Source organism: Pleurodeles waltl, chromosome 7 (genome assembly GCF_031143425.1).
Source record: "Pleurodeles waltl isolate 20211129_DDA chromosome 7, aPleWal1.hap1.20221129, whole genome shotgun sequence".
NCBI classification, from domain to species: domain Eukaryota; kingdom Metazoa; phylum Chordata; class Amphibia; order Caudata; family Salamandridae; genus Pleurodeles; species Pleurodeles waltl.
In genome coordinates this window covers 226,490,211-226,508,501 of record NC_090446.1, presented here as the reverse complement: position 1 = coordinate 226,508,501, position 18,291 = coordinate 226,490,211, and the positions used below count along the sequence as shown (strand labels likewise).

At 44.1% G+C, this 18,291-nt stretch overlaps 1 protein-coding gene across 2 annotated transcripts in view; it reads left to right on the top strand.

Moving 5' to 3' along the window:
- CSTF1 (cleavage stimulation factor subunit 1) overlaps nt 1-18,291 on the top strand; it is a 109,154-nt gene that overhangs the window by 67,913 nt on the left and 22,950 nt on the right. For both annotated transcript variants that reach the window (XM_069243607.1, XM_069243608.1), the window contains exon 3: nt 14,849-15,126. In XM_069243607.1, coding sequence (XP_069099708.1) covers nt 14,849-15,126 — 278 coding nt within the window. The remainder of the gene's footprint in view (nt 1-14,848; nt 15,127-18,291) is intronic.

The window sequence follows — 18,291 nt, the reverse complement described above, 5'->3', positions numbered from 1 at the left end:
TTTTTTATTAGGCCCTCCTTTTTGTTTGGTTTCCTTTCCTGCAGACTGCACCTTACGCATGTACTCTTCCAACTTTGTTTGTTTATGGTTTATTTGGTGCACTCTTTTTTTTTTTTTTCTTTCTTATGGATTAGCTTGTGTTTGAGTAGTATTTTTTTTAATTTATTTTTTTGGGGCATTCTGAATAAAATGAGCTTGTTGCCTTTCTGAATGAAGCGTGCTTGGATTACCTATTGTTTGAGTGGGGGCTCTAATTAATGTGCTATTGTAATGCTATTTTGCTTTGGAGGTTATTTTTATGTCTTTTTGATTAACGTGCTTTAGCAATGCCATTTCGTTTAGGAGGTTTGGTACATTTTGTTTTCTGTAGCGTGCGCCTATTCCTTCAAATGCTTGTTTGAAAGCCTACTAGCTGCCAGAGAATAAAAAAAATAAAATTGTAGGGTGGTGGCTACCAACCAGTATGAGCATTGAAAGGGGATAAGAGTCTTTCAGCTCTCCCCACGCACACTAAAAGATCTTATCCCAGCAACAAACAAGAGGACATTTGGTTATTTTGGGTTTTCGGTTTACAATTGGGCCATGAGAGCTTGGCTAGCTCTCCAAATCGTCCCACTTAGAATGGTGAGGACAGCACTTTTTGGACTTTGGGACGTTGCCATCTAGAAACATCTACGAGACCTAGACACACACCCTGCACCATTTCCCTAACCACAATGCCCTGCAAACCTCCAACATTGCTTGGAATCACACATTTCCCCCATATTTTTGTGATGGAATTTTCCGGAATTTGCAGGAATCCACAAAATTACTACCACCCAGCATTGTTGCTTCTGATGGATACAACTACCTGTGGATTCCTCACCTAATGAATACTCCCATGGCGCCAGCATTCGACGGAAATCTTCTTCCTAGTCTCTGAACGTCGACGAGGACGTCACTCTAGCCCACGCGACGCCGTCTGACGTCATACAGGCAATAAGAGGTCCTCGCCGACGTGCCGATGACAGTTCCCTTTTTTCCGTGCATTCGAAACGGTTATCTTCGAGGGAGCTACTGTTACCTTCGTGGTTACAGTGTATTGTCTGCTGCGTAGTCTTCTCTGCGGTAATAATGTCTCAGAGGAAGTCGGGTTTCAAGCCCTGTCGAGAGTGTGGGGGCAAGATGTCAGTTACAGATCCTCACTCCGACTGTCTATGGTGTTTGAGCTCCGACCACGACGTCTCGACTTGCGATTCATGTCAACACATGAATCCGAAGGCCCTCAAAGAGCGTGAGGCCAAGTTATTCATGGCAAAGTCAAAGAAGAAGGAGAAACATCATAAGAAGTCTTCTTCGCCAAGGTCTCACCGGCGTCATCGAGACTCCCGGCGCCGTAGAGACTCACGACGCCATTCCAGCAAGGAGTCTCGTTCGAGGTCACCTTCGGCTCGGCGTCGGAGGACTTGGGAGGTCAGCCCCACGGTCACGCCGCATCCATCGACGCCGTTGCCCTCTCCGGCGTCACCGACTTCGCCTGGTCAGGCGTCGGTGATTGAGGTGGTGCAGCCTCTTGTGTTTTCTCCGGCGTCGCAGACGTCGAGGTCGGGGTCGCCCTCGATCCAGGCACCCCAGTATCCGGCTTTTCCCACTCCTGGAGCCGATAGTACCGCGTTTCTTAATGCGATGTATACCATCTTTCAGCAGATGGCTCCAGGAGCTGCTCCGGCTGGTCCTTCGGGGCCCTTGGCCTTTTCGTTGGGTGATCCTGCGCCTCTTCGGCCGGCACCCTTTATGCCCTTTCTCCCTTTTGGGAATGTGGGCTCGGCGCCGGTGCCGGCGTCGGTGGGCGCTCCGGTGGCTTCGGATGTTTCGGCCCCGGAGGTTGCCCTTCCGTCGAAGTCAGGATTTTGCCCTGTGACTCCGGTTGGTCCATCGGCTCCAAGACCTCGTCCTCCGGCTCCTACCTCGGCGCCGAAGCTGCCTGTGGCGCCGGACGCGGCCTCAGATGCTTCTGGAGATCGGCGCCGTTCTTCGACGTCGGCGGAGGCCATGTCGACTCCGCGTATCGAGGAGAGACTTCATTCGAGGAGGCGTGCTCTCCGTCTTTTAGAAGAACAGGAGTACCAGCGAGTCTTAGAGGAGGGAGAGATTGAGGACTCTGGAGACGGACTACATGGTCTGGATACAGCCAGTGGGCTGGACACTTCCCCTGAGTGGGACCTTTCATCTCCAGGGGAATATACGGAGGAGGCTGCTTCCTTTCATGCTGTGGTGAGGAAGGCAGCGAGCTTTTTGGACCTGCCTTTGCCGGTGGCAGAGGCGAAGCAGAATTTTCTGACGGAGGTATTGCATCCGGCCTCTGCTGCAGCTGAGCCTCTCTTGCCATTTAATGAGGCTTTGCTGGATCCGGTGTTGGAGGTGTGGAAGAAGCCGGTGTCTTCCTCGGCCGTTCATAGGGCTGTGGCCAGGAGGTATCGAGCTGCACCATCTGACCCTGGCTTTCTCTCTAGACACCCTACGCCGGAGAGCTTGGTGGTGCAAGCCTCCTGTTCCTCAAAGTCATCGCCTGGTTCCTTCCCGACGGTGCCTGGAGACAGAGACTCCAAGAAACTGGATGCGCAGTCCAAGAAAATATTTTCGTCATGCAGTTTGGCGTTGAAGGCCACCAACGCAACGTGCATTCTGGGGAGGTACATCCATGCTCTGATGGATGATATTTCGTCTTCATTTACGGAGCTCCCCCAGGGTCTCTTGGATGTGGTCTCGGACGCCCAGGCTGCCGCGACCCAGATTATCCAGTCTGGGCTGGACACGACCGACTCGGTGGTCAGGGCGATGGGCACGGCTGTGGTGGCAAGAAGACAGGCCTGGCTCCGAAACTCAGGGTTTTCTGCGGATGTGCAGTCGACCCTGCTGGACCTCCCGTTTGATGGGGACAGACTGTTTGGAGCCAAGGCAGATTCGGCCTTGGAACGATTTAAGGAGAGCAGAGCCACAGCCAAATCGTTAGGACTGCAAGCTCCTTCTTCCTCTGCCTCTTCTAGATTTTTCAGGAGGTTTCGGGGATTTGGGCGTGGCTCTTCTTCCTCTTCCTTTCGGGGGAGGTTCCAGCAACCCGCCTCTTCCCTCCCCTATAGGTCATTTAGAGGGAGGGGGAGGGGTGGGGCCCGTACCAGAGGAGCCTCTCAACAGCATTCTGCCTCTTCCTCGTCCTCTGGAGGGGTGCAGCAGGGGAAGCAGCCTTAGGCTTCCACCGTTTCCCACTCACTCCTCTCCTGTAGGGGGAAGATTACAGCATTTTCTCCACAAGTGGAAGTCTATCACAACGGACACTTGGGTTCTCGGCATTGTGGGGAAAGGCTACGCCCTTCCCTTTCGGGAGTTCCCGCCCCTCATCCCGCCCCGCCCATCTTATTGTTCAGAAGAACACCTCCTGTTGCTAGAACAGGAGGTTCAAGTCCTCCTTTCAAAGGGCGCGGTAGAGTTGGTCCCAGAGCAGGAAAAGGGTTGAGGTTGTTACTCAAGATACTTCCTGATTCCCAAAAAGGATGGTCAGTTGAGACCAATCCTGGATCTGAGGATCTTGAATTGGTTCCTCAAACAGGAAAAGTTCAAGATGCTGACCCTAGCACAGGTGCTTTTGGCGTTGAACAAGGAAGATTGGATGGTGTCTGTCGACTTGCAGGATGCTTACTTTCATATCCCGATACTCAAGTCGCACAGGAAGTATCTCCGGTTTGTGGTAGGGTCGCAGCACTATCAGTTTGCGGTCCTCCCGTTTGGTCTTACTTCAGCACCTCGAGTCTTCACAAAGGTGATGTCAGTGGTTGCGGCGGAGCTCAGAAGGAAGGGGATAGCAGTATTCCCTTACTTGGACGACTGGTTGATCAAAGCCAAGTCCCCGGAGCTTGTGTCGCATCATCTGCAGTCAACAACCCAGTTGTTGTTCGACCTGGGCTTTTCGGTGAACGTGCCCAAATCTCACCTGGAGCCCTCTCAGCGCCTCCTGTTCATAGGGGCAGTACTGGATACAACATTGGGTCGAGCCTTTCCTCCGCCTCAGCGGATTCAAGATATTCAGGAATTGGTTCCAATGTTTCGAAATGGAGCGGTAGTTCCAGTCCTCAAGGTCCTTCGTCTGCTCGGTCTGTTCGCCTCCTGCATTCTGTTGGTCACGCATGCTCGCTGGCACATGAGGGCTCTTCAGTGGTGCCTCCGAAGGCAGTGGTCTCAACACAAGGGAGATTTAGAAGGTACTGTCAAGATCTCCAGAGATGCTGCTGTGGAATTGAAGTGGTGGATTGCGGGCAACAATCTGTCACAGGGAAAGCCGTTCGCGCAGTCGCCACCAGTGGCCACGGTCATAACGGATGCTTCCACCCTAGGATGGGGAGCTCATCTGGGGGATCTGGAGATCAAAGGGCTTTGGTCTCCAGAGGAACAGGTGTTTCATATCAATCTGTTGGAGTTACGGGCTGTACGTCTGGCTCTCAAGGCCTTCCTCCCATCCCTTCGTGGTCAGTCGGTACAGGTCCTGACGGACAATACTACCACGATGTGGTACATAAACAAACAGGGAGGAGTAGGGTCGTACCTTCTCTGCAGAGAAGCTCTTCGGCTATGGTCCTGGGCAAAGGACCATCAGATTTGCTTGGTGGCAAATCATCTGGCCGGGGTCTTGAATGTACATGCGGACAGTCTCAGTCGCCAATTCTCGGCAGACCACGAGTGGCGTCTCCATCCAGATCAGGTCTGTCTAATCTTCCAGATATGGGGGTTTCCTCGGATAGATCTGTTTGCCACTCTAGAGAACGCGCACTGCCCGTTATTCTGCAGCCTCCAGTATCCGATGCAGGGAGCGTTGGGGGATGCGTTTCAGATAACCTGGTGCGACCAGTTGCTTTACGCGTTTCCCCCCATACCCTTGATTCCTCGAGTGTTGAGGAAAATTCGCCAAGACCGGGCCCAAGTCATCTTAATAGCTCCGGATTGGCCAAGGAGGGTATGGTACTCCGACCTTCTCCAACTCTCACTGTGCCCTCCGCTCCGTCTCCCTCTCAGAGCAGACCTCCTCTCGCAGTCGCAGGGGCAGGTTTTACACCCCAACCTCCAGAGTCTGCACCTACATGCTTGGAGATTGAACGGGGCAACCTGAGTTCCTTCTCTCTCACGCCTGATGTAGTGGATGTTATCTTAGCGGCCAGGCGACACTCCACTAAATCTATCTACGCTAATAGGTGGTCTAAATTTGTTATGTGGTGTGGAGAGAGACAGATTGATCCCTTACATGCTCATCTGTCACATGTTTTGTCTTTTGCACTGTCTCTAGCGCAGAAAGGTTGTGCAGTGGCTACCATTAAGGGTTATTTGTCGGCCTTGTCAGCCTTCATTTGTCTTCCAGACCAACCATCGTTATTTAAATCCCCTATTGTTCTCAGATTCTTGAAAGGTCTTCTGAATCAATATCCTCCAAAACCATTCGTTATGCCTCAATGGGATTTGTCCTTGGTCCTGACTTTCCTTATGGGGTCCCCTTTTGAGCCTATGCATTCTTGCCCCTTAAGGTATTTGGTTATTAAAACAGTATTCCTGGTAGCTATAACATCTGCAAGGAGAGTGAGTGAGTTGCAGGCCTTATCGGTTAAACCCCCTTATATAACGTTTTATGGGGATAAGGTGGTGTTGAGGACCAAGGCTGCTTTCCTTCCGAAGGTTGTTTCACCCTTCCATTTGGCTCAGACAATCACTTTGTCCACGTTTTATCCTCCGCCTCATCCTTCAAAGGAGGAAGAAAGACTACATCGCCTGGACCCAAAAAGGGCGTTGAGCTTCTATATCGACAGAATGAAGGATATCAGGCTGGAGGATCAGCTGTTTGTCGGATACGTGGGCAAGAGGAGAGGAAAGGCAGTCCACAAGAGAACACTCTCCAGGTGGGTTGTTCTTTGAATTAAAATCTGTTACTCTTTGGCAAAGAAGGATCCGCCTGAGGGCATTAGAGCTCACTCCACCAGAGCTAAGTCGGCCTCTTCGGCCTTGGCCAGGGGTGTTCCTGTGGTCGACATCTGCAAGGCCGCAACTTGGTCGTCCCTTCACACTTTTGTGAAACATTACTGTTTGGACTCTGAGGTCAGAAGGGACGGTCATTTTGCACGGTCAGTGCTGCAGGATTTCTTGGTTTGACCATTTAGGCACCCACCGCCGGGCGTGGTACTGCTTTGGGACTCTATTCATTAGGTGAGGAATCCACAGGTAGTTGTATCCATCAGAAGAACGAGTTACTTACCTTCGGTAACGATTTTTCTGGTGGATACATTAGCTACCTGTGGATTCCTCACGGTCCCACCCGCCTCCCCGTTGCCTTTTTGGTCTCTCCAAGCAATCCTGGAGTGTGCTCCTTTTGGTCTTCAAAGTTGCAATACATTTTGCATATATGATATTTGTATATATGTGTATATTTATATATAAATCTATATATATTGTGTATATACATGATTCGTATGTATAAATATATTTATTTGTTTAAAAAAAAAAAAAAAAAAAAAAAGAAGGTTATATTAAATCTACAGCTATTTTATTGCAATGTTGTGTGATCTACAATATTAAGAGATGTTGCTTTGCTCTTTCATTACATTGGGTTATTATTATTCTCATGCACGTAAAAAATGTTGGTACTGTCATCGGCACGTCGGCGAGGACCTCTTATTGCCTGTATGACGTCAGACGGCGTCGCGTGGGCTAGAGTGACGTCCTCGTCGACGTGCAGAGACTAGGAAGAAGATTTCCGTCGAATGCTGGCGCCATGGGAGTATTCATTAGGTGAGGAATCCACAGGTAGCTAATGTATCCACCAGAAAAATCGTTACCGAAGGTAAGTAACTCGTTCATCTATACCGATAAATTCTGCCTCACTTGTCAGCCTAAAAACTTTTTTTTCCAAACTGCCCCTTTGGACCCGCTTTGTTTTCCCCTCAATTTAAACATGTTTTTGGCTCTTTCCTGGCACAGGCACTTAGCCCGCCTACATAAGTGAGGTATCATTTTTATCAGGACACTGAGGGGAACGTTGGGTGGTAAGAGATTTGTGCTGGTTCGGTCATCCCACACAGATGTGTGGGGAAAACGTTATTTATTTTTTAGCTAAATTGATGGTTTGGTGAGGGAGGATTCTGGGTAAGAAAACACTGGGGGATCCACACAAGTCAAACCTCTTTGGTGTCTAGTTTTCAGAAATGTCTGGGTTTGCTAGTTTTCCCTAGATGGCTGCTGAGCCCAGGACCAAAAACTCAAGTGCCCCACCCTCTACTAAAACAGGGGGTTTTGTAATTGATCATTTTAGTGTGTCCACGTAGTGTTTTGGGGCATTTCCTGTTGCGGGCACTAGACCAACCCACACAAGTGAGGTACCATTTTTATCGGGAGATGTGGCGGGATGCTGAGTAGGAGGAAGTTTGTGGCTCCTCTCAGATTCCAGAACTTTGCAGCAACAAAATGTGAGGAAAAATGTGTTTTTTGCCAAATTTTGAGGTTTGCTAAGGATTCTGTGGTAACAGAACCCGGTGAGAGCACCACTAGTTAATCCATCTGGGTTCCGCTAGGTGTCTAGTTTTCAGAAATGTCCAGGTTTGCTAGTTTTTCTTGTCTGCCGGATGAGCCAGAGGCAAGATCCACAGCTAGGCACTTTGCAAAAAAAACAGGTCAGTTTTCATAAGTAAAATTTGTGTCCATGTTGTGTTTTGGGGCATTTCCTGTTGCGGGCACTAGGCCTATCCACACAAGTGAGGTACCATTTTCATTGGGAGATTTGGGGGAATGCTAGGTTGAAGGAAGTTTGTGACTCCTCTCAGATTTCAGAACTTTCCATCACTGAAATGTTAGGAAAAAGTTTTTTTTTTTTTTTTTGTGAAATGTAGAAGTTTGCAAAGGATCCTGGGTAACAGAACCTGGTCAGAGCCACACCCCAATTCACCCCATCCTGGATTCCCCTAGGTGTCTAGTTTTAAAAAATGCACAGGTTTGCTAGGTTTCCCTAGGTGCCGGCTGAGCTAGAGGCCAAAATCCACAGCTAAGCACTTTACAAAAAACACATCAGATTTCAATGTAAAAATCAGATGTGTCCATGTTGCGTTTCCTGTTGCGGGCACTAGTCCTTCCCACACAAGTGAGGTACTTTTTTTATCAGGAGACTTGGGGAACGACAGAATAGAAAAACAAGAGTTATTACCCCATGTCTTTCTCTACCTTTTTTTCCTTCCAAATGTAAGACAGTGTGTAAGAAAGACATCTATTTGAGAAATGCCCTGTAGATCACATTCTAGAATGGGGACCCCCCGAATTTAGAGATGTGCAAATAACTACTGCTTCTCAACACCTTATCTTGTGCCCATTTTGGAAATACAAAGGTTTCCTTGATACCTATTTTTCACTCTTTATATTTCACCTAATGAATTGCTGTATACCCGCTATACAATGAAAACCCATTGCAAGGTGCAGCTCATTTATTGGCTCTGGGTACCTAGGATTTTTGATGAACCTACAAGCCCTATAGATCCCCGCAACCAGAAGAATCCAGCAGACGTAACAGTATATTGCTTTCAAAAATCTGCCATAGCTGGAAAAAGTTATAGGAGAAAACGTGGACAGAAATAGCTCTTTTTTTCCACCTCAATTTCAATAAAAAAAAAAATTCGCTGATACTTTCTATAGGAAAACCTTGAAGGATCTACACAAATGACCCATTGTTGAATTCAGAATTTTGTTTACTTTTGAGAAATGTTTAGCTGGCCGAGATCCAGCATTGTTTTCACACTCATTTCTGTCACTAACTGGAAGGAGGCTGAAAGCACAAACAGTAGTAAAAATGGGTTATGTCCTAGTAAAATGCCAAAATTGTTTTGAAAAATGTGGTTTTGTGATTCAAGTCTGCCTGTTCCTGGAAGCTGGGAGGATGGTGATTTTAGCACCGCAAACCCTTTGTTGATATTTTTAGGGAAAAAAACAGATGCTTTCTTCTGCAGCACTTGTTTTTTTTTTCCTCCATTTTTCTGGAAAAAAAAAACCCTGAAGTTTTAGCTGTATTTTGGCTAATTTCTTGATCTTCTACAGGGTAACCCACAAACTCTGGGAACCTCTAGAATCCCTAGGATGCTGGGGGAAAAAAAGGGCACAAATTTGACGTGGGTAGCTTATGTGGACAAAAAGGGCCTAAGCTCAAACTACCCCAAATAGCCAAAAAAAGGCTTAGCACCTGAGGGGGGGGAAAAGGCCTGGCAGCGAAGGGGTTAAACTAGGAGTCATTCCATATCATGTGTAGGGTCTTGAAGCTGCCACTGCTATGGTACTACAGGGGGCCGTGCACATAGCCACGTGGCTTCAGAGGACTACACTTAAAAAACATCAGGGCTTATCTGTAAACCCAACATTTGTGGATCATTTGGATGATTACAGCAGTGGTTCTTTTGGTTCAAATGGACTATATTGGTTTATGGTGAGGTTTGTAGACCTGTTAGCCGCATTTGTTCTTTACATATCAGCACCAAAAAAGCAATAAAAGAAGGCCACGCTGTGCTTTCTAAACTGACACCGTGGAAAACAGTCAGGGCTTTCTAATATATAAGCAATGTTATACTTTTATTGTTTATTCACTGAACAGTATACTTTTAACAGATAAATATTATGTAATTCGATTTATGGAGTATCGCAAATGTGACTATATCATGTTTTTTAAAGTTGCATTATCATTACATTGATGCTTCATTCAGCTGGTTCGAATATTTATTGGCACTAGTGTTTAAAGGTTTGCAACTCTTTTAGGGACATTTGGTTGCAGAATTTTTACAGGTTATCTTCTTGAATTATTTTGGTCAATTTAAGAATATTTACTAAACATGTGTACCTGTATCTGCTGCGCTTTAGGGGTTCTGTGGGAGGAGGCATTGGGTTTTTTTGTACGCATTCTAGTATTTACCATATTTTCTTTTGATTTGGCCATCCTGGCGGTGTACATTAAGTGTGTGTTTTTTTTATTTTTTATATATATATATATATTTGTGTCACTGGAAATATGTTAAAATGTGGCCGCAACAATTTTTGCATAAAAATACCTTTGCCTCATTTGCCACATCCATCATTTGTTGTATAATATGCAGATTTAAACAAAATAAAAAAAAAATCGTGGCTTAAACGGTGTAAAAGTTGCAAGAAAAAAAACAGCACCTGGCAAAACATTTGAGTGATTTACTTAGAAACTATCAGTTGGGCTTTATATATTTCTCTGGCACCACACTGTATTTGCTGTTTAAGCAAGTGTTTAAGGCGATGCCTGTCTAGCTGCTTGAAGCTGACTGCGCAGCAGGGCTTGAAGAGCCTTGAATGCAGAATCATACAGCTTCAAAGGTGCTTTGTTTTTTAGGACGAGCATAGCAGCGGGCAAGCTTTTGCTTTTCCGACTTGTTATCTATCTGTGGACTTTAGCCACATCCACCTCACGCTGATTACTTTCATTAGTTGGTGACTTGCCTTTAAAAAAATCTCTCCATGTCATTGGTAAATGCTTTACATTTGTCTCGCCTTGAGGCTGCTTTGTTACCGCCTTGGGGACCGACCCTGTTACATGGATTCTTGCACAGTCGGCCATAAATTTTTGTGTGCCGGTACACCATTTTAGGGTCGAGCCTGCGTTGCATGCGCTCATGCATGCCTATCGCAGCAAGACGCTTTAGTTATTAGAAAAGGGCTCGGAGCCCTGTCGACGTCACATCAGTGTTTTTCATTGGTTCGTGAGCTTGCCTAGTAAAATCTGCTTGCTTTCATTAGTCGAAGGCATGCATACGTCATGCCTTTTCCGGTGGCTAGCCGTCCTCGAGCGCATCGACCAAGTACAGAAAACATGCGAGGCTCACTTTTTTCTGTTGGATCGTGGACTACTTTTTCTCTGTTTTCCTAATCCGATATCGCTTGGCAGAAGTCGAGTTCTTTACACAGTTAATTTCAGTTTTTCGGGTTACGTACATAAAAGCACTTTTGCCGATAGATGAAAAGTCGGGTTAGGTATTTACAACGCGATCCGCTGTAACATTTGTCGCCCTAAGTGGGAAGGGTATGCCCAGACGTGGGTCCAGTGAATCCAGTTCAAGCTAGCCTAGCTAATGAAGGGTGATACCCTTAAACCGGTCCTAGGATGCTTGTTTCCGGTCCAGGGAGGACCTGTCTTGGCAGTTCGGGCTGGACTGTTCCCATTTATTTGCATCTATAGCGTCTTGAAGCTGGGTGTGCTGCAGCGCTTTTAAGGGCCTTGAATGTGGACGCCTATTGCTTCAAAGGCTCCTGCTTTGGTTTAATGTTATGCCACTTGTGTTTTTTTTTTTTTTAGTTCCATTTCTAACTAATGCACTTTTAAAATGCCAATTCGTTTTGGAGCTTTTGCTCGTTAAAATTGTTTTAGTAAAACACTCTTGGATCATCTCCTTTAATAGCGCATTTCCAATGGCAGTTTTTTTTTTTGGTCTTGTTTAGTTCCTTTTGAGTTAAACGCTTTTGGATTTCCTTTATTTTTGGGGGGATGGCTGTCTCACTTACGCGCTTTGCAATGCTATTTGTTTTAAGAGGTCTGGATCGTTTATTTATAGTGAAGTGTTTATGGTGCTGCTTCTATAATACAAAATAGAAATTTCATCTACACACTTTAGACATCCCCTACTCCCCAAACCAAAACACTGAGATAGGACATTGTCTTTTACAACACCAATAGCTCTAACTCTCTCAAATGTGAGACATTTCAAATGCTCGTTGAAGATGTGCTTGTTTGTGGTTTGACCGCCATTTTGGTTATAATTGATGGTTTCTCATTGGTTTCAAAGTTGCTGATTATGGGGCAAGGCGCTTTAGACAGTCACATCCATGAACTAACCCAAATGGGAACACGGAAAATCAATGGCAGCCCTTCAGTCACACAATTTAAAATATCCACTACAAGCCACCTGATCTGGACATAAGTATTGAGACATGGATAAATTAATATAATGGAATGAATGCATTGCGCACAGTTCCTGCAGTTTGGTACCTTACAAGGGGTTCTCGTTATACCCCATAGCACCTGTGTTTTTCCCCGACAACCCATTACGGTTCCAACAGTTTTTTGTAGTTGATAAAACATTACTTCAACTAGTACTGTTTCCTGTTACCCTCTTTGTGGCGAGACTGAAGTTGTATCTCTCCCAAGCTGTATCTGTTGCAGGGGCTTGCTCGTGCTGGTTTTCCAGGTGTTGGTTGGTGGTGGTTGTAGTACAAGGCATCATGGCTCCTTACTGTCATACTTGCGCCACAGAAAGCAATCCAGCTACTTGCCATTACCAATATGAGACGGCAGGGCCAGTCTTTTAGCGTAGGTGTAAGAAGAGTTAAGCTTCACATAACATAACCCATTAGCCAGCACCTATGTTTGTGATTTTATTCTGTCTTCCCTCTCTGAAATAATGAGAGGAAATGTGCATTTTGTATATTAATTTGGGAAGTGTATCCACAGTACAGAAATATTGTTGGGTGTAGTTTTGTGGCCTTCTCCATGATAGAAAAGTCCTCTTGCTACCAAAAGATGGGCTTGATGATAACCACCATCTTTCTGAATATAAGGATGGTAGTTCCTGTTATCATTGTATGTAGACTGAAGTCATGTTTTCCATCTCCAGAAGGTTCCCTTTCATGAGGTACTTGTGCTTTTTGTGTAAGTACTGCACCTTGGTTTTATATGTGCTTTAATTGCATTGCCACATCTTAATTCCTGCCTATGTGATGGGTCAAATACAAAGTAGGAGTATGTGGCCTATTGTTGTTTCCTACTGCACCATGTCTTTTAAGGTTGTAAGTAAGCGGCTGCTCTGTAGGTTTGTCTGTTATCTCAGAAGAGAGATGCAGCCTGAGCTCTAACCTGACTGCCTACAGGGCAAAACATTAATATACAGAAATTGTTTCTGCGCTAATGAGAGTCATGGAGCTGATGGGCTCCCTGTTTGCACCCCTTCCTTGAAGTGTTGTGTCAGACTCCACAGACTTCTGAGGGTGAAGAGGTGAACATTCTATCTCTTCAGGGGGGACATCCACCTCATCATTTTGGCTCCTAACTCTTCACTGCTATTCTTTCTCTCTTGAAGTGGAGGCGTTAAGCTGAGTATTCAGAGTCAGACAAATGCAGCTGTTTTAGGCCCCCGAAGAGGGAACACCACCTCATACTAGCCGGGAAGAGTATATATTTGGTTAGTCACAAGGACTGAATATAAATTTTCCCATTCACTTGAGAGGCTCACTACCTAGAAGAAGTCCAAGATTCCCTGAATTGTATCAGCTTTTCAATGTTAATGAGAGCGTACAGTACTAGTAGTGTTTGTCTCTTAGCACTAGGGGTACATAGGAATGTTGAATTCACTCTTGGTGCTATGTAAGTGTGAGTCTTGAAGAGAATAGAACCTTTCATGAGCTCCAGGGACAGTAATTGCAAGTGACAATCTGGAATCTACCTGTTTTCAAGATTTTAGTGAAAAAGAAGGAAATGAACACCTGAAATGTTACCCACAAGGTCCCCTTTTCTCAAAAGAAATTTGAGTTTCCATTGTAGTGAGCATCAGAGGAGCATTTGAAATCTTAGTTTGCCAGATTGGAATGGTTGATGGTTTCTGAATATTTTGCTGGCCTTTTCATGGCTATATTGTTTCTAACACCCACCTTATCAATGTGATTTTACCTCACAGCCTGATGCAATATGAGGGCTATTGAAAACTTGAAGCAATTGGTTCAAATACTGCCTAGACATAAAAAGAAAACGCTAACACAAGACCATGCCAAAGATTTCAAATATTGTCTATTCATAAAAGAAAACTGAACATGAGAGCATTGTAAATAACCTCATTGCATTGGCATTCACAGTCCTGGTTTCTTTGTGGTCTGCAATACTTTGATGACTTGCACCTAGAGTGAAGTAGTTCCTGACAATGGACTAGCAATTCCTCTAACCATCAAGGCATTTTCTGGTTATCCAGCGCTAAGACTTTTTCACGTAAATATTGTGGCACTGTCTGCTGAGGATTCTGCTAAATGATTAGGCTGGGTTTGATTTTTATATCTGAAGAACTATAAGCATGTGGCTCATTAGCAGGTTTAGTATCGAAGAAGGTATGAATAATTTAAACAAACTTTATTTAATAGCTGCCTATGTTGCTCTTTTATTATTGAGGAAACTATGAACAATGTGTGTCTTTAGCTTTGCTCTGGCAGCAGTTCAAACCTTTCTCTTATCAATGCTCTTTGTTTAGTTATGCTAGACTTGAGCAAGAATATAAGGCTAAGTCAGTCCATTACTCCCCAAGAAGTGGAAATAGCCCAGTTGTGACTCTTTTTTTTAATAACACATTTTCTTTTCTTTTGCGTACAGAACTGTGACAAGCTCGGGCGTGCATGGCCATCATATAAGCAACAACAAAGAATTCGAAGTACACAAATATTGGGATCCTATGCTGAAAAATAAATATTTGCTGGATAGTAGATTAATTTAAGAAGTGGTTGAGTTAATGAATGGACCTTAGTAAGAAATTGGTTGGCCCTAAAAAACACACAATTTATCTTAACCCCTAGGTTTAATTTTTACAAAACAATGCAGACATGTCTAGTTGCATTCACCATTTTCATGTACTTGTTTAATTGTTGAACAGCTTGTAGTGCAACAGTGACCTCTTCTGGACATGCTTACTCTAACATCCTGCTGCATGGCTTACATGGAAGAGTAATACTTTTTTGTGGGCAACATGAACACTTTGCAGCTGTCACATTTCAAGCTTATATATGAAGTCTTTTACATTTGCTGCTTTTTTTGTTTTAGGCATGGAAAATGATGACAGTGCAGTTCAGTATGCAATTGGACGCTCTGATACCGTCGCCCCAGGATCAGGAATAGACTTGGAATTTGATGCAGATGTCCAGACAATGTCTCCGGAAGCGTCCGAGTATGAGACCTGCTATGTCACCTCACACAAAGCGCCATGCCGCATAGCCACATACAGTAGAGATGGACAGTTGATAGCCACAGGCTCTGTCGATGCCTCCATAAAAATTCTTGACACAGAGCGAATGTTGGCAAAAAGTGCAATGCCGATTGAGGTACGGCTTTAACACATTTTTCCTCATTGCTTGACTTTAAACATTTTATACAGTTCAGTGCAGCTGGAGCTTTTCTTCGACTTATGTTACTCCTATGTGCACGAGCCATTTTATTTTCCAGATTTAGGATTTTGAAGGATCTGGGGAAAAACATAATTCCTGCGTTTGAAGGTGAGATGATTATTATACTTGTTGCGTATTCCAAGGCCAGTGGCGCAGTTTGTTGACGTCCTGTGTGCTAAATGCTGTCCTTTGACAGGATCCGAGCACACGAAGAGCTGCATGGTGTAGTGGTAGGCCAGTAACATCAGTGTAGTAAGTTCAGTGGGCTGCTCCCCTACAACTTTTTATTTGATTATAGTTTTCTTTCTTGAAAGTACTTTATTTTAGATTGTTATAGCTATCACAAAATAGCCAGACCCTATCAGAAAAATGGTATGCCTGGGAAGTTTGACTTCGTTTTGAAAGAAACTTATTTGTTGCTGTTCTTAGAATACGTGGGTGGGGTGTTCTCTCTTTTCTTTGTAAAGGGGTCTTTGAAATTAAAGCATTCAAATTTAGATATTTGTACCTGTATGGTACACTGCAACACCTTCATTAGATAAATGTTAATGTTTAAAAAAGGACTTATAACAAATCATGCTTATAGGAAAAACAGCGTTTTCTATCTTCTCAAATAGAGCTATTATGTGAAACAGGAAAAAAGAACCAGAAATGCATTTCAAAAGGTACTTAAGGCACACTTGCCTTCTCCCTCAAGGTAATATTGTAGAGGGTGGCTATTCTGGTTGCTTGAGCCCCTACTGGGTAAAGAAAATAATAGGGAACGCCACATGTATTGCTTCTTGAGAACATCTAGGCCCCATGGGGAAAATGTGTGGCCTTAATGTAGATAAAGAGTACCCTTCAACAATCAGATGACAACTTATTGTATAATAGAACGGTACTCATTTTGTTGAAGAAAATCCCTTTTTACTTTTTGAAGTGTAAATAGATAGACAAGTGTCTCTGTGAATTTCCTGTTATTTGTGACAAATATATTCCATACTATATATTGTCAAAAATGTGTCTTATCACAAATAAGTTATCTGTATTATCACAAGTAATTGTACCTTTTTGTTTAAATATGCAGCAATCCTAAATTAGTAGCACTTAGCAAAATATTATTTGTGAATGGCAGTAGCAAAACTTGAAAGAAATCTAGAAAATGAAATGTTACAAATGAAACACCATTTCCTTCAGAGATTACAACCAGTGGGAAAGGGTAATTGAGCTGTAAAACATTTTTGACTAACCGGTTTCTTTGAGAAAGTTAGAACTGGGGAGCTCAACCTAGAATCTGGATTTAAAATCTTCCAAATTTGGATTTTCCCCATTTACACCCTGACTGAATGTTTAGTTTAGAAATACAGAGACTTCAAGCAGCTGGTCGTTATTTGAAAACTATGTATTTTGTGATGAACAGACATAGGGGCTCATTTAGAACCTGGCGGAGAACTGCCTGCCGCATTAAGAAATATGCACCAAACGTGCAGAGATTTCTGTGCCTTTCAGGAAGCCCCTATTGTAATGGCTTCATCAGAGGCAATGATCCTTTGCTAAATGGATGCCGGGTTAGATGCGCCCACTTGGAAAAGCTTTTTGTTATCAGAAACTAAAAATAAATAGCCTTGAGGCAAATGGATTTTCTCAGTGAGTGAGGGGGGGTCACTGCTGGTCTTCCTAGAATTATGATTCATTCGACAATCCTAATTAACCTACTTCTCTCCCTGATGGTGCTTGTGTACTTCAAAGCTCATTTTGTAATATCTTTTTGTAGCACCATCTCAAAACATTCTCCAGAAGCTTGTACTAAGTTCACTTGTTCATCATCGTCAAATTCTTTATCCGGTTATATAAATTAACTATGAATCCCATAAATACATGATCTAAAATATTAAAAAGAAGCAAAAAATTCAACAAAAAAAAAAACCCTTCAAATGCTTACAGTTTCTTTTTCCAATCAAAATTCAAAAGATAAGAAATAAATATTTAAAAAGGATTTACACTATTACGCCAGTTTATTGCTCCTTTTAAGAAAGATCCCCATCCGCCGACACATCAGCACATCAGGGACCATACGCAACCACAAATAATCTGGGTGGTACTGTGCAAAATCCTTTTTTCTTTAAAGGAGAAATACAAATCTCTGTCTAAACGTTGCATAAAAATCACAGAACAGGGTAAAATGGATTACGGTCTGTAAAGACACCCCAGCACATGGACAGATTTGTATGGATTTCAAATTGTACTGGCCAAGCAGGAAACACAAATTACTTCTATTTACCCATAGGTGGAAATGAGTGATGAGTGACCTTTACCAAACATTTTGTACCGTCAAGAGATGCATCTCTGGAACCACCTGCATCTTTAACACTATGAAATCCCTCATCATCAGTTTCCTTAGTTCCTCTGCCTCCCTTTTGGCTACCAGAATTTTAAAGAAATTCTTCTATACCCAGCCTTTCCCACTGCGCATTAGGCACTCTGGAGCATTGAACATTTCTGGGCGGCCGAGGGATGTAGCAACTTCTTTTTTATAAGTCAACCAGGGGATATTCAGCGTGTGATCACATGTCAAACAGTCACGCAATATTTCCCTGTTTAGGGAGGCACACTCGTTTGACCAGATTGAGATCCATAACAAAAAGGGCGCAATCTTAATACTATCATCCACAGACTCCAAATTCAGTTCCTCATGTAGACAGAACTCAGAAGTATTTTGCCCCACACCCAAAAACTTTCTATAGAAACAATTTTCCTCTGTAAGGGGGGGCCTTACTGCCTGAATAGCCCCAGAGTGGTGCCCCATATATAAGAACGGGAGATATTTACGCCTATACGCCTCAAGCAGTGGCTGTATAGCTTTAGTGGCTGTATAGGTTTATTCCCCCCTCTTGAGGCAAATCCAAAGGTAGCTCCTATGGTGGCATTAAAGCGTGTGTATTGTCTGGAAATGCAGGGCTTCCATGTTCCCTTATCAAAGGTTAGCCCTAGATAGGGACATTCCTGCACACGGCTGATGATTTGGTCATTGATCTTCAACACACCCACTTTGCTCAATGGATTTCCACAGACCATGAAATGTGACTTCTGCGGTTTACCTCTAAGTCTAAGTCAAAAATA